This window comes from Mercenaria mercenaria, chromosome 2 (genome assembly GCF_021730395.1).
Source record: "Mercenaria mercenaria strain notata chromosome 2, MADL_Memer_1, whole genome shotgun sequence".
Taxonomy (NCBI): Eukaryota; Metazoa; Mollusca; class Bivalvia; order Venerida; family Veneridae; genus Mercenaria; species Mercenaria mercenaria.
In genome coordinates, this window is record NC_069362.1 from 100,191,865 (window position 1) to 100,207,781 (window position 15,917).

General features: G+C 36.9%; 2 protein-coding genes across 2 annotated transcripts in view; one reads left to right on the forward strand and one right to left on the reverse strand.

Moving 5' to 3' along the window:
- The window catches only part of LOC123564714 (uncharacterized), a 135,326-nt gene that overhangs the window by 82,848 nt on the left and 36,561 nt on the right, over nt 1-15,917 (reverse strand). The window contains exons 15-19 of the mRNA XM_053527499.1: nt 14,877-14,939; nt 13,733-13,792; nt 12,756-12,944; nt 11,112-11,274; nt 9,372-9,469 (exon numbers count right to left, since the gene is read on the reverse strand). Coding sequence (XP_053383474.1) covers nt 9,372-9,469; nt 11,112-11,274; nt 12,756-12,944; nt 13,733-13,792; nt 14,877-14,939 — 573 coding nt within the window. The remainder of the gene's footprint in view (nt 1-9,371; nt 9,470-11,111; nt 11,275-12,755; nt 12,945-13,732; nt 13,793-14,876; nt 14,940-15,917) is intronic.
- LOC123564715 (uncharacterized) lies at nt 3,616-5,833 on the forward strand. The gene is made up of 2 exons (XM_045358481.2): nt 3,616-3,963; nt 5,326-5,833. The coding sequence occupies exons 1-2, from the start codon at nt 3,811-3,813 to the stop codon at nt 5,629-5,631; spliced, it is 459 nt and encodes a 152-aa protein (XP_045214416.2). The 5' UTR covers nt 3,616-3,810; the 3' UTR covers nt 5,632-5,833.

A 15,917-nucleotide genomic window follows, 5' to 3' on the forward strand; every position in this document is an offset into this window, starting at 1 on the left:
AAACATCCCCCCCAAAAAGTTAATTCAAATCATTTTCAACAAGGCTGGTTAAAACTTTATTTCCTACAGATTAAAAACCAGAGAGGTTAGCAGAAAACCTGCAACTAGTGGTATATTATAGGCTGAAGGTCTCTTTGTGGGCAGTATTTCAGGCACTGGAGAGCACCTAGACAGATAGCTTTCTTACTGTAATTTCCAAGCAGGGCTTCAACCCTACAGAGGTGAAAGGACAAGTGATTCAAAGTTTTTGATAGTGACATTTAAATTTCTTGGTCACAGAAGCCATTTCACTTTGCTAAAGATCTAAAATATAACTACAGTTCAGCTGAGCTTCAGACATAACTGTATAAGGTAATGCGTTACTTTCACATAATTATTATATCATATTCCACAATTATGTATGCAATTATCTCTCAAAGACATCTAAGTATCTGCAAATTACAGGTATTAACAGACTTAATTTCTTGACAAATTTTTGTTTTCCACATAATCGAGAATAAAACACACCAAAACTTGTTCAGAATATATCAAGCAGCTTGGTAGTTAGTGTTGTGAATATTTCAAACACAAAAAGGGAAAATTTAAACGTAAGTTTTTATCTGATAAATTCTTGTAATAATCAAACCTGACATTTTTTGTCTGTTTTAATAATTAAGATCACATTTTATAAGGAATATTAGGCATTCTTTACAGCTTTGTATACAATAAACTTTCTGCTTTCACTTAAGTTTGAAAACTTCTTTGAAATCATACTGTTTTGCATTAAAATTTGCTTTACATCAGGAATTTTCTTCTCCATTTGCCCAATGTTATAATATCAAGCTGCTTATAGTCAGTAAAACAACTACTACAGAAGTCCATTTCATAGGGGAAGAATCATTTTGGATAGCCTCATACATCTTATTTATCACGAAAGTTATAGTTTTAAGTAGAAAAGAATGTTTGAATTTCGTACTAGAATAGTAGCTCAGATATGCATACATACATAAAAATACAGATCTGTCAAGGTAATCATGTTATTAAGCATGGGTTTGTGTCTTGCATCTGCCAAGATTTTTTCATTGATAAAAGATTAACTGCACAAAAAGTTATTTTTTACAAATATAGAAAAGTGAATGCAGCTGACAGATACCTATTTTTAGCTATTATCCAATGGATTTAGTAGTCCTGCTGCCTATACAAAAGGTCTGACTGATAATTACGCCTGCATGCTAATTATAAGAAAGTATATTTTTTTGTTTTTTATTTTTTATCCATATTCATTACCGTTACACAGGCAAAAAACAAGATCTGTTCAGTTTAATAACAAACATAGGGGAAAAGACTTGCAACAAAAATTCAATAATGACACTAAGAAATTTTTTCGAAATATTGAGGTATGTAATGAAAATAATAATTTACGAACAATCAATTTATCTAGATATCATATGGTAGATTTGGAACTCGGGGTCATGCTTTATAAAAATGATCACTGTGCAAAAGATTTATTTCTCCACATTTCAACTGTGCTAAGTTCCCATTTAAAATTTAGGTTATCATTTATCTAAATCCATAATTTTCCAATTATCTATTATATATCCTATACCATCCTCATCCTCAAAAATGGCTCAACTGATCTCAATCAGTCAGACCAAAAGTTCTTTTACTGTAACAGTTGCATGCCCCTTTGCTCTTAAGTGAAAAAGAAAACCTGGTTATACAACTTCAACTAATTATTAAACTTTTATTGTAATTAAAGATTGCTATAGTACTATTAAATTAAACTATTTATGCTGGACACGATTGATTCTGCCTTTTGCGACCAGTGTAGATCTTGATCAGCCTGAACATCTGTGCAGTCTGATCAAGATCTGCACTGTTTGCTATTCAGCTATGTAAGCAGCCCTTTTAACAGTTAATGGTACTGTCCAAATTGAAAGATGGTCAAGTTCATTATAGAAATTTAGCAGGTTAATGGTTAACAATTCATTTTCTGTAAAACTTTTCTAGGAGTCAAGGATGAATGTGACAGAGGATAATGTGATAGATATGGCAAATGGTTCTATCTCAACCAAGGATCAAAGTTACGTGAATGAGGTGATAGCAACGGCAGAGAAAATGCACTACATAAGTAGTGGAATCTGCACCCCGATTCTCATGGTTGTTGGCATCATTGGGAATATTCTCTCCATTATCTTGTGGCAGAAGAAATCGCTACGTTCCTCAACAGGAATGTATCTGATCGCACAAGCCATCAATGATATCGGAGTCCTCGTGTTCGTCTTCATGACCGACAGTCTGGTTATACTGTTCCCGGCAATCAAGTTCAACTATCAGTTTGGTGTGTTCCATTCCTATATTGGCTATCCCATCTTCTACTTCTTTGTGGTGAACAGTATATGGACCTTGGTTGGAGTCACTGTCGACCGGTATATCCAAGTATGCTGGATCTCTCAAGCAAAGGCAAGTTAACATTATCTTTGTAGAGCTAACTAATTTCCTGTTTGATGCCTTGTTGACATTTACAATAAATCCAAGTGTGATGGATCACTCAAGCTAAGGTTAGATACAATTCTGTATGTGTAAGGATTGTAAGGTTAAGTAATCAAGCAATTTCAGTGAACTGGTATCCCCAACTGAATGAGATAAAGTTTTCAATCTTGAAAAAGCATTCTTTGCCAACAAAAAGCTACGGATATTAGCCTGGTTTCAATATCTCATTCTCAGAGGTATCTAACTGAAATTGCTTACATATTTTTACTATCTATCCACGTAACCAGCATCAACAAGCTATGTTTTTCTTAGTTTGAAGTAGTGCCTAAAATACTGTTTCTCTTATTATGAAACAGGTTGTATACACAGGCAAAACTATTATTTCCCTCATTCTGAAACAGATTATGTGTACCGGTTAAAATATCATGTTTCCCTAATTCTGAAACAGGTTATTTGTACAGGTAGAAACATCATGTTTCTCTTATACTGAAACAGGTTATTTGTACAAGTAGAAATATCATGTTTCTCTTACTATGAAACAGATAATGTGTACCAAAAAGGGTGCAAAGACAGGAATTGCACTGATCACGACTCTATGCTTTATGATCAACACCCCACACTTCAACACCTACTTTCCTGTCAACTCAATGGACCGTGCTCCTGGGGAACCAGCCTATCAGTATACAGACTTTGGTGCAGGAACTGGCAGCCAGATGTATGAATTCTGGGTACACTGTATGTTTATAGTGCTGGCTCCCTGGCTCTGCATATTTGTGCTTAACATGACCATCCTGCGCCGTGTAACCAGCATCAACAAGTCAGTATTTTTCAAATTTCTAATTCTTCTGTCATTATGAATCAAGCTTTAAAGTTTATAAGGAAATAAGTTATAGGAAGTTTTTTTTTTTTCAATATGCTCTTTAAACTGCAATTATAAATTATAAATGCAATATTATTCAAGCAAAAACTACAGATCTGGCATATTTAATCTTTCAAACACCCAAATTAAAGGACATCCATTGACATAATAAAACACTTTATGCTTATTTATCATTCAGATACAGTTTTCTTAATAATATGGAAGTATTAAAAGAAAGGATGAAATTCCCCTTAATACACTGAGTATTAGTCAAAACATTTCAAGAATTAATGTTACATTTTTACATAAATGTTTATGCTTTACAGTTGGCGTTTGCAATGTGGCTTCTTCTCGGCGATATATGACCATTTTGTGTCGATTCGCCGTAAAACCCAACTCACTTCAAGAATTAATGTGTCTTACCTTAATGAAACACAGATAATAAAAAGCACCTGTTAAACACCCTTTATTTCAGGAACATGCTACAGAAACGTGGTGAGATGGCACAGATGAAAGCCCAACGCAAGGAGAACCAGCTTACCAAGCTTCTACTGACCGTGACCTTCACCTTTCTACTTCTCATTGCACTGCAATGTATCACCCAGTGTTTCTTCATGCTTCAACCGGAGTTTGTAAGTTGTATTTACAATGTTTCATTTTTCATCTTGATTAATAAAATGGCTGGCTTTTATACTGGCACAAGTTTTGTTGAACTTATTTTGGGCAAAACATTGTCGTCATTGCTCATTTCCTACAGCAATACAATATGCATGGCTTGAATGACATCATGTATTGTTAACACTCTGTAAAGACTCCTGGCATCAAAACAACTTACTTTTTTCATGGGAATTTCATGAAAATCACTCTTCACTTCCTTTCTAATGCTAACACCAAAAGCTGACTGGTGAACATTATTATTATTATACCAGATTTATATAGCGCCCTTTTTATGATAAACACGTTCAAAGGCGCTTTACAGCAACTGCAGCCACACAGGGCGCGAAATCATCCTCTACTAGTACAGACACAGAGCGATCTGACCAGAGGGACAGAGTGAGACAAAGCCCCCACAGGGAGATCAGAAATCAGATACAGGCTTGTCCGGCTAACTTAGCCTAGCTCGTTGCGAATAGACAACCTGGTTCTTTAACGTGCCCAGTGTATAGCACTGATACACGCAAGGATTGCCTGGGTTCCTGACCAGTACACCTCTAGCTGGGTGGGAAACACTGAAAAGCATTTCTGAAAATTCCCGAGTAGCTGCCGGGGATCGAACCCAGACCTCAGGATTGGAAGGCCAGTGTGCAAACCACTGAGCTATCCGTCCACTCATGTATTGTTAACACTCTGTAAAGACTCCTGGCATCAAAACAACTTACTTTTTTCATGGGAATTTCATGAAAATCACTCTTCACTTCCTTTCTAATGCTAACACCAAAAGCTGACTGGTGAACTTACATGTAAACACAATATAACACTGTTTTAAACATTGTACCTGTCAAAAATGGCTGCTAGCTGGGTTTTTTTGTAAGTCAAACTGACTTTAATCAATGTCTCTTTAAAACACAGAATCTGTGTGTGTGTTCTGGTTTAACTTTTTCAACAATTTCTTATAAACGACGGTGTCTACTTGTAGCAGTGAGCACAATGCCCAACTTTATAGTGCTGCCTCACTGGAATATCACGCCGTAGACACGTGGCATGATACCCCACCCAGTCACATTATACTGACACCGTACTGACCAGTCCTAGCACTATCTTCTTAATGCTGAGCGCCAAGCGAGGAAGCTACTAGTACCATTTTTTACGTCTTTGGTATGACGCGGCCGGGGATCAAACCCACGACCTCCCGCACTCGAAGCGGATGCTCTACCACTAGGCTACCGAGGCGGTGGTAAAACACAGAATCTAGCTGCAATACATATACTGGAGTGACCTGTTTGGTATGATGTTTTTATTCAAAATACCTGTACACATTTTGTTTGATATTTCAGTCAGACACAAAGGTGGTCAGTGAGTCATATGCCATTGCCAAGCTTGGCATTGTCATCAACTCATCAGTCAATGTATTTCTGTACTGCGTGTCTGGAAAGAGGTTCCGCCGGGAAATGCGTCTCTTTCTCTACAGCATCATGGGTTGCAAGTTCATGGTTCCACTCCCGGATGCCAGCGACATATCCTCAATGGGCAGACGCAACACAAGCAGTCTGAGTGAAGCTGGGAGCCAGAATGGCAGTCAATCCAGTCTGCCAACAATCTTCAGGAGGATGGACACACCTCTAGAGAAACTAGCGGAATAGTTACACCTCTGAGTGTAAAATTATGAAGTAAACATTAAACAACTTCTACTGTAGATTACAAACCTCCAATCTGCAAACATATTACAGATCCTTGTAAAACAAAATTTATATAGTTAAAGATGTCTCATTAAACTCTACCAAACTGAATCAACTGAACAAAATTAACCCTTAGCCTGCTAAATTTCAAAAATGGACTGGTCAATCATTCAATTTGGGCAAACCCATTTATTATTCGAAGGGGTGTTCACTGAATTTACTGAATGAATAGTGAACAGTGTGGACCATGATCAGCCTGCACATCCGTGCAGGCTGATCTTGGTCTGCACTGGTCGCAAAGGCATAATCACTTGCCGCCAGAAGGCTAAAGATTAATGTGACATTTTTTTAACCTTGCATCCAAACTCATTCAGTGTTGCTATTATTTCTGGTCCCTTAGGATCATGTAGGTCATTTAATGAACACCATCAGACCAACCTGTTAATTTTAATGTTTCACTGTGTTGTAAGTTTTCAGGGGAACTTCTTATAAATTTAATATATGTAACTAAAAATTCTGGGTCCTCTGCTTTGACAAAATATAAGAAAACTGTAGGTTAATGTATATATTTGTACATGTTTAAAAGTGTTGTAATATACTGTTTACCAAGTGAAAAATTATAAATTTCCGGTGAAATTCGCCCACAAGAGCCTTCGTTAGGGTCATTTCAATACTATGTGATCAAAGTCTGATTAACAAACCTTTAAATTCTAACACTCCTATATATCAAAATCATTAACACAAACTACACGCCCCCGTCCCTTTTATCCAATTTACTAAAACTATAAAATTTTCTAATTACCATTCATATTTTTTTTCTGATTTTGAACACTTATCACTTTAAAGAGTTCTTGATTTCTAAAATGTTTGTAAAAATACTCTCATTAAAGCCTATGGTTGGTGAGTTACTATTTTCTGTTTAATTGAACAAATGGGGTTGGTTTCAATTTAAAAGATGATGATATTTGTTGACAGACAAACAAATTTATTAAGACTAACTACTGAAGCAAAAAAAAATCTGTTTTAAAATTTATGAAAAGATCCAACAAGAAAATCTAAATGCTATCAACTGTTTGTATAAACAGCGGCAAAATTTTATTTTTGGCAATAAAAGATCACTTAAGGAATTTAGCTTTTGTCCATTTTATTGACCCTAGAGTCTGTATATGCCCAAGACATAAAACAAAAGATGAACACTGTATGTGCTGAGCTCTAGCTGTGTTTTAGTACGTACATAGCTATCAACTTTTTCTAAAAGAAACTGCTGCACCCAGCATGTGCTAGAGAATAAGCTTCTTTAACCTTTACCCTGCTTAATTTCTAAATGGACTGGTCCATCATTCAATTTCTGCAGTACCAATTCTTATTCAAAGGGATGTTCAATGAAAATTTACCGGGTACTGACCAAAACAAGAGGGCCATGAAGGCCCTGTATCGCTCACCTGACCTATTGACCTAAAGATCATCAAGATCAACATTCTGACCAAGTTTCATTAAGATATGGTCATAAATGTAGCCTCTAAAGTGTTAACTAGCTTTTCCTTTGATTTGACCCGGTGACCTAGTTTTTGCCCCCACATGACCCAGATTCGAACTTGACCTAAAGATCATCAAGATTAACATTCTGATTAAGTTTCATGAAGATACAGTCATAAATCTGGCCTCTAGAGTCTTAACAAGCTTTTCCTTTGATTTGACCTAGTGACCTAGTTTTTTAACACACCTGACCCAGATTTAAACTTGACCTATAGATCATCAAGATTAACATTCTGACCAAGTTTCATTAAGATATGGTCATAAATGTGGCCTCTAAAGTGTTAACTAACTATTCCTTTTATCTGACCCCCGTGACCTAGTTTTTGACCCGACATGACCCAGATTCGAACTTGACCTAAAGACCATCAAGTTTAACATTCTGACTAAGTTTCATGAAGATATAGTCAAAAATGTGGCCTCTAGAGTGTTAACAAGCTTTTCCTTTGATATGACCTAGTGACCTAGTTTTTGACTCCATCTGACCCAGATTTAAACTTGACCTAAAGATTATCAAGATTAACATTCTGACCAAGTTTCATTAAGATATGGTCATAAACGTGGCCTCTACAGTGTTAATTAGCTTTTCCTTTGATTTGACCCGGTGACCTAGTTTTTGACCCGACATGACCCAGATTCAAAATTGCCCTAAAGATCATCAAGTTTAACATTCTGACTATGTTTCATGAAGATATAGTCATAAATGTGGCCTCTAGAGTGTTAACAAGCTTTTCCTTTGATATGACCTAGTGACCTAGTTTTTGACCCCACCTAACCCAGATTTGAACTTGAGCTATAGATCATCAAGATTTGACCAAGTTTCATTAAGGTATGGTCATAAATGTGGCCTCTAGTGTAAACTAGCTTTTCATTTGATTTGGCTTGGTGACCTAGTTTTTTATCCTACATGACCCAGATTCAAACTGGACCTTAAGATCATCAATATTAACAATCTGACCAAGTTTCATGAAGATACAGTCATAAATGCGGCTTCAACAGTGTTAACAAGCTTTTCCTTTGATTTGACCTGGTGACCTAGTTTATGATCCCAGATAACCAAATATCGAACTCGTCCAAGATTTTATTAAGGGTAACATTCTGACCAAGTTTCATTAAGATTGGGCCAAAAATGTGACCTCAGAGTGTTAACAAGCTTTTTCTTTGATTTGACCTGGTGACCTAGTTTTTGACCCCAGATGACCCAATATCGAACTCGTCCAAGATTTTATTGAGGGTAACATCCTGACCAAGTTTCATTAAGATTGGGCCAAAATTGTGACCTCTAGAGTGTTAACAAGCTTTTCCTTTGATTTGACCTGATGACCTAGTTTTTGACCCCAGATGACTTAATATCGAACTCGTCCAAGATTTTATTGAGGGTAACATTCTGACCAAGTTTCATTAAGATTGGGCCAAAAATGTGACCTCTAGAGTGTTAACAAGCTTTTCCTTTGATTTGACCTGATGACCTAGTTTTTGACCCCAGATGACCCAATATCGAACTCGTCCAAGATTTTATTGAGGGTAACATTCTGACCAAGTTTCATTAAGATTGGGTCAAAAATGTGACCTCTAGAGTGTTAACAGTCAAATTGTTGACGACGGACGGACGGACGGACGGACGGACGGACGACGGACGACGACGGACGCCGGACACAGGGTGATCACTAAAGCTCACCTTTGAGCACTTCGTGCTCAGGTGAGCTAAAAAGGTGAACAGTGCAGACCATGATGAGCCTGCACAGATGTGCAGGTTGATCTTGGTATGCACTGACCACAAAGGCAAAATCACTTGCCACCAGCAGGCTAAAGGTTAAGAGAAAAGCTCTGTAAATACAAATAAAAGAGCTTATGCACTGTTTAAACACGTTTAAATGAGAGGTAAGTTTAATCAAACACCATCGAAAATAGCTGTAGTGAAAAACTAGCATATTAAACATCAGAACCAGATCTAGAGAGAAAAAAAGAAAGCTCAATAAAATGTCATTAAACCATATGAGTTAGAACATCACCACTAGATAAAGCTTTAAAGATGGTAAAGCTCACTAGACCAATGAGCTCTACTGTCACTATTACACACAGTTCAAGTCTTGAAAAGTGTCCTATGACAAGGTTGCATTGCCAGACTGGTCTACAAATTTATAACTATGGAACTAGAAGACAGTACTCACCTTGGAGATATTGGCAATCAACTCCTGTACTGTAGTAAAGAAGAAGGTACACAAGTCACATTTGCCATCTCCAACCTTCTGTTGTCTCAGTACTGACACTATAAAAGAACAAAAACAGCACAGTAACAATGAAACAGATTATAAAAGCAGACAATATTAATGCAAACAATGAAACAGACTATACAGGATAAATTCAGAAATTTTGATTTAAAAAATGAAGCTACCATGACACGGCATTTGAAGATACGTTTTCCAAAGGCCTATATTTTTCTGATCCTGACTGTTTTTGTAATGGGTGAAAAATGTGTAAGAGGTCTGTTTCAAGTTGGTGGGTTGAGCATCATAACATTATTCTGAGGTCCAAGAGTAGCTGCAAATGTTTTTAATACCAATGTTTGGTGCTAGCATAGCTGGCATAGCTGTATATATGCTCTGTTGGCACATAAATTTCAGGAATGGTGTTTTCAAAAAGTTTTTCTTTGTCCAAAATATGCTAGAAAATCCTCCTATATGCATACCAGACAAATTCCATGATGTGAAAGCCAAAGAGCAACTCACAAGTTGGGCCTTCCCATATTTTATTCCAGTCTAGACATGCCCATGCACACTGTAATGCTGTAAATGTTTATGCTACCAGATATACTTTAAGGAAAATGTATTTCTTTGCCCTGTTGAAATTTGAAGGCAACTGTTTGTTTTGGGGTTAAGCACAATTTTTTTTAACAGTATTTCAGTTATGTAATGATGGGCACTTAAAGTAACCATTGTTCCTGGATATTCAGCAAGTACTACCCAGCTCTCTGCTAGTAACTGCCAACTTCCCACAAGAATCAGAGGTGAAGGACAACTGATTTCAGACTATGCCATGGCAATAATCTGTTAGATAATTTCTTAAGAAAATATGTAAATATTCAAGCAAGTTTGTACATCATTAGGAGAGTATAAAGTTGACCCCTAAATGTTCACTTGTCTCACAATATGACCAGTATAAACTGATAAATTTCCCACTTCCTTCAAGTATGGGATCAGATATAACAAGGTTGTTTTTCCTTCATGTATTACCTACAACACCATGAACTATCAGTATGATAAAACTTTCTAGAGCTGCCTGTTTGAGAATAGACCTCAATGTGTGACCTTGACCTTCAAAATATAGCAGCGAAAGATTCAATCTGCGTATTGTACAACATTTAAGCTAAGGGAGGTAAAAAAGATATCAAGTGGACATCAAACTGTCCTTAAAGCTGAAAGTTGCATTTATTAAACAATTTCATACTACAGACACAAAAAAAAAAAACAACAACAACTAATTTACCCAAAAGATTGTGAGCAAGAATGTTGGAAAGTACAAGTTTTACGAAATTATGTTATGCACTTCTGCATATACATAAACATTTGTATGTAAATATATAAGAATCGGAAGAATTACATTTTAAACAAGAGCTGTCACTAATGGTGACAAATGCCCCCGCAGCACCTTGACCTTTGACCTGGTGACCTTGACCTTTGACCTGGTGACCCCAAAGTCAGTAAGTGCTGGTACTCAATAAGTACTAACAGCATGTGAAGTTTGAAGGTCCTGGGTGCAGTGGTTCGCGAGTAAAGTGCCTTCATGCAAAAAGTTAACGTTGTGACAAACGAACGAACTAACGAATGGACGGACAGTTGAAAACTAATATGCTTCCCTTCGGGGGCATAAAATGTTGGAAATGGGAAAACCACTTTGAACATAGTCATTACCTGCTGATTTTGGGCAGACTCCAATTTCCTCACATACTTTCTCCTTAGCAAGCAAATTTATCACACGTGGTCCATACTTGCTAATAAATTCTTCACAATGCTTATCAAGTTCTTTAGTTGGCAGCCTCTTACAAACTTTGTCCAGAAGATCTTCAATTGTTATCTGTAATAACAATGACCTATATCTTCAGAAAAGGGTAAATAAACATGTTTGTATTAATGAGTAAAATTACTGTGTACTAGCCTTTTTGTTACATTCGTTACTTGAAAGTAAAGTCCTCATAACTCTAATTCTGCATAGGAAATATATATACTGGGTACACACCATCTCAAAAAGTTGTTACACTATGTAAATAATTGATTGTGCAAAAGTCTTTGTCAGAGGCAAGACATCTTATCTCACTGCTACAAAGCACGTTTTCTTATTCTCATAATTAACACAAGCTGTTTGTAAAAATGTTGGACTGTTGGATGAAAAGTGTGTTATTTCAGTCTAAAGATTGCTAATAACTTGACCTTTGACATAATAACAACAGGAATTATCTACTGGCTATAGACAATGAAGCTTTGCAGTTTGATGGCAGTATGCCAAATTGTTCTCCAACTACTGATAACTTTTTTAATCACTGGTATGATATGGCTGGGTGTGAGCCATGGAGGACAATCATTCTCTCTAGTTGGTTAGATATCTTTCCTGACTTGTTTCGTTCAGCAGTTGTGAACTTCTTCAAAGGACTTGACCATAATGACTAGGCAAGTTTGGTTTGCATTATGTGCAGTGTGGCGCTGCATACTGCTTATATATTCTCTGGTGCCAGTGCTGGTGCCGGAGCCGGTATGAGGCCGGTTCAGAAAGCCATGTAAAAGCCGAACCGGCTCCATACCGGCTCCAACACTGGCACCAATGCAAACCAAACTTGCCTAGTTATTACGGTCAAGTAATAACTGACCACAGGCAATCTTAACAGCCATAAGCCCAAGCCTTCTCCATTATTTTTTGGCAACTGTTTTCTATTTCCGGTTCAATGTGACCTTGACATTAGATTTTAATTTTCTGACATAAAAAAAATAGGGATTATCTACGAATCACCAACCAGAAGCAATATCCTATGAAATCTAACAGCTGTAGGCCCAAGCCTTTTCCAGTTATTGATCAGAAACTGTGACTCTAACCTTTGACCTATTACCTTTTCCCTACTAATGCCAAAACAATGCGGGTCATCTAGAGATCACAGGCAAACATCTTGTGGAGTTAGACTACTGAAGGTCAAGTGTTTCCTAGTTATCAATTCGAAATTAAGTGTCTGCCAATCACAATGTCCCACCTACCCGCATACAGATCAAATGATAACAATGAGCCAAACAAATGAGATTGGTAAGTATTTTACTCTTTCCTATCAGTTTGTACTGGTAATATTTATACAATGTCTTTTATGCTTTCTGGAATATATCAGTGAGTTTTAATTGATATTTTTACAGTTTCAAAGCAGAAAAATTTTCATCTTTTATTTCATTTTTCATTCGTACAAAATTACATTCAAGTGTGGATTCCGCAGTAGTTGGTGCATCAAACTCCCATGTAACAATAATGCTGGTGTACACACTTTGGTCCAAAGTCTGTAAGTTTGTTATATATATACTCACAACTGTTTCATTCTGTTTAAGGAGATTGTCCACCTCTTCCATAATGAGTGAACATAATGTACACTCCATCGACTTTTCTACATAGCCTGATCCTACCATGCCTGCTGGTTCCACTTGCTTGGCTTCAGTCACTTTAGGTAAACTGGGTACTGTACAAAAACCAACTTCTTCGCAAAGTGTTTTTGGGTCCTAAAACAACCAACATTTTCTAGAGAGTGCAAGAATTTTTAGACACAAGTACAATGAAGTACTGATTGAAGGTTATGGTAATGATATTCACAGTTGGTTTATTTCAGCAAACAGAACAACTCATGATTTTAAAATAGGCATGACTATTAACCAGCACAGAATTAAAGAAAAAAAAAACACTGTTGAAAATTCTTAATATAGCACAGGAGACTATTAAATCTCAATACATAACAGATACATGTACAAACAAATATCTATCCTAGAGTATAATTAATTCAACAGACTGAAAAATCACCTTTTCGAAAAAATTAAAATATACACAAATCAACTGACACCTAAACAGAAGCAGGTGAGCCTGTGTTTGTTTGTAAGCAAGTTAGTGAGTGTGTGGGTTAGTGATGAATTTTTTTTTTAAAGATAATACAAATAATGACACCTAAGCAGAATCAAATTGGTATCATGGGTGTGCCTGTGGGTGGGTGACGAATAAATTTTTAATATAAAATATTACATTCAAATAAACACTAATTTATTGACACTTAAGAATGACCAATGGGTGGGTGGGTAGGTGGTAGAGTGATAGAGGGGGTGAGTTGGTGAGCAAGCGAGTGGTGAGTTGTGTGTGTGTGGTATAAGTGACAAGAATGCTATGGTTTTTCAAGGCGTTGTCAACAAAAATATAGCCATCATAATTACATCTCCAAAGATGTCTATCATGGTAAGCTTTTGAACAGATGACTGTATGCTATATGGAATGCTATATGGAATAGTTTTAAAAACATTCTTACCAGTTCATTCACAAGTAGTTCAAACAATGCTGGAGCATACTCCTCTACCAGTTGTTTGCACTGCAAATATAACACCATAAATTGAATCATCGCAAATTCATTTTAAGATCTTCGTATGACAAATTGTTATAAAAATTTAATGTAAAATCTTTACTATTTATCCCTCAAAATCTTAAATGGAATAGAATATAAATCACTCATTATAATATTTTTAACACTTTCTGTTATATGGCTTGCATTTCACCTTGATATGAACGCCATTGTGTGAAAACCAACGTTAGCGCTTTGCAACAAACAACGGTCCAGAACAGTACACATCCATGTTTTTCCCCACATCCATACAGTTTGTTTATCAAGTTCAGCACTTGCATGCAACTGATAAGTGATCAGACCTGAGCAAATTACATGGATGTGCAGACTGATCAGGCTTCATTATTGTTTCAAAGCTGTTTCATTGGATATTTGCACTGCCGCACTCCTATGCTCGTATGAAGAAAACTTTGTAACTGACATTGAAAATGAAGAGATATTACATGAAAATGTGTATTTTTAGTCAATGAAAGTTACAACTAGAAACATGTCTTGTGGACAAGAATATCTGCCCTTGAAGATGGTGTCTTTTGAGTAATGACACTGGCAATAGAACACTTAAGCAAGGGGTCTAAGTCTCCCAACAGACATAATGCCAAAGATATGAAATCTATACACAAAAAAAACCAAGGAGCTGCATTCAATAAATGGTGGCATCCTTGTCGATAGATTTTGCACCTTATGGTTCAGGTAACTCATGGTCACAGGTTACGTCTGTATTAGTATCAAATAATTCTTGTAAGCGGTATTGATGCTAGACGAAACGGTCCCATCTGGTTAACCAAGAGATGGCCCATATAAAGCAACCTAAGTCCAAAATGAGGTCAAGGTCAAACTGAGGTCAGGTGATGTCTGAAGATGAGGAATGGTCATAGGTTACATCTGCATTAGTATCGAGTCATTCTAGTAAGGGGTATTGATGCTAGACAAAACGGTCCCATTTGGTTAACCTCGTACGGATGGACGGACAGACTGGACAATCACTATATGCATCCCGCATCAGTAGATGCCGGAGGCATAAAAATAATCTACAGGACTAAAGCCAAATGCTTACCTCATCCTGAAGAGTACCAAGTTTCGGACAGACATAATTCTCTACCTCATACATAAACTTGTCCTGAAATACAGATTGTAACTACTCTGTAACTCATTCACAGTCTAACACAGAATTATTCTACTACACAGTGAATCACCACTCAACTGAGCATCGATGGCCCGAGCACGCAGACTCACATTGTGGACCCTTGCCAAATTTTCGCAGTTTGGACAACTCGTAACCTTGGACCTCAAGCGGTTGGTGTTTTGTTCCACTTTCCCATTACCCCCCCACACACACACTGCTGCCTTTCTACCCACTACCCTTTCCTCCCCCTTTTTCTATATTTTGCAAAAAAATAAAATGTACTTGTTGGATTTTTGAAGCAACCCATCTAATAGTATATTTTTCCGTATCAGCTTCTTTTTGTTGCGGGCCTGCTCTGCAAATGCGTGACTCTATAGCTGTGTTCGGGGTGCTCAGGGCTACTCAGAAATCTACTCTTACCTATTATTGTTTATTGTTGAGAAAGCAGGGGAATACACATTGGAAGTTTTTTGTTAGTGGGTAGGGGTATGGAGTGGTTTTGTTTGGTGGTGGTGGTGAAGAGATTACAAAAGGCAAAAGAAATTATACAGATAAGTGATTTTCAAATTAGTTGGCAGTTAATGTTGGGATGGAAGAGGGCTAGGGTGTAAGAAGTAGTGTAAGCTGTTGCCCTGTGCAAATCATCCCTACCTACCTATATTTCAAGTTTAATGTCAACACCCTGAATAGTTTTCGAGGTATGCTCTGAACATGAAATATAAAGGACAAATCTAGTGTTATAGGTCAATTTTTTTATTTTAACTTTTAACCTACAGACCTGCTTCATGCACTCTGCACCATCTGCCTATAATGCTAATTTGAAGTAAATAACTTTAATGGTTTTTAAGTTGTGCTCCAGAAATGAAATATGACAAACAGAAGGAATAAAAACCCATTGTTAATGTGGTGGGGGTGGGGAGAGAGGTTTTGTGTGGCAGCAGTAATTGGATACTATAGCACAAGAAATCCAAA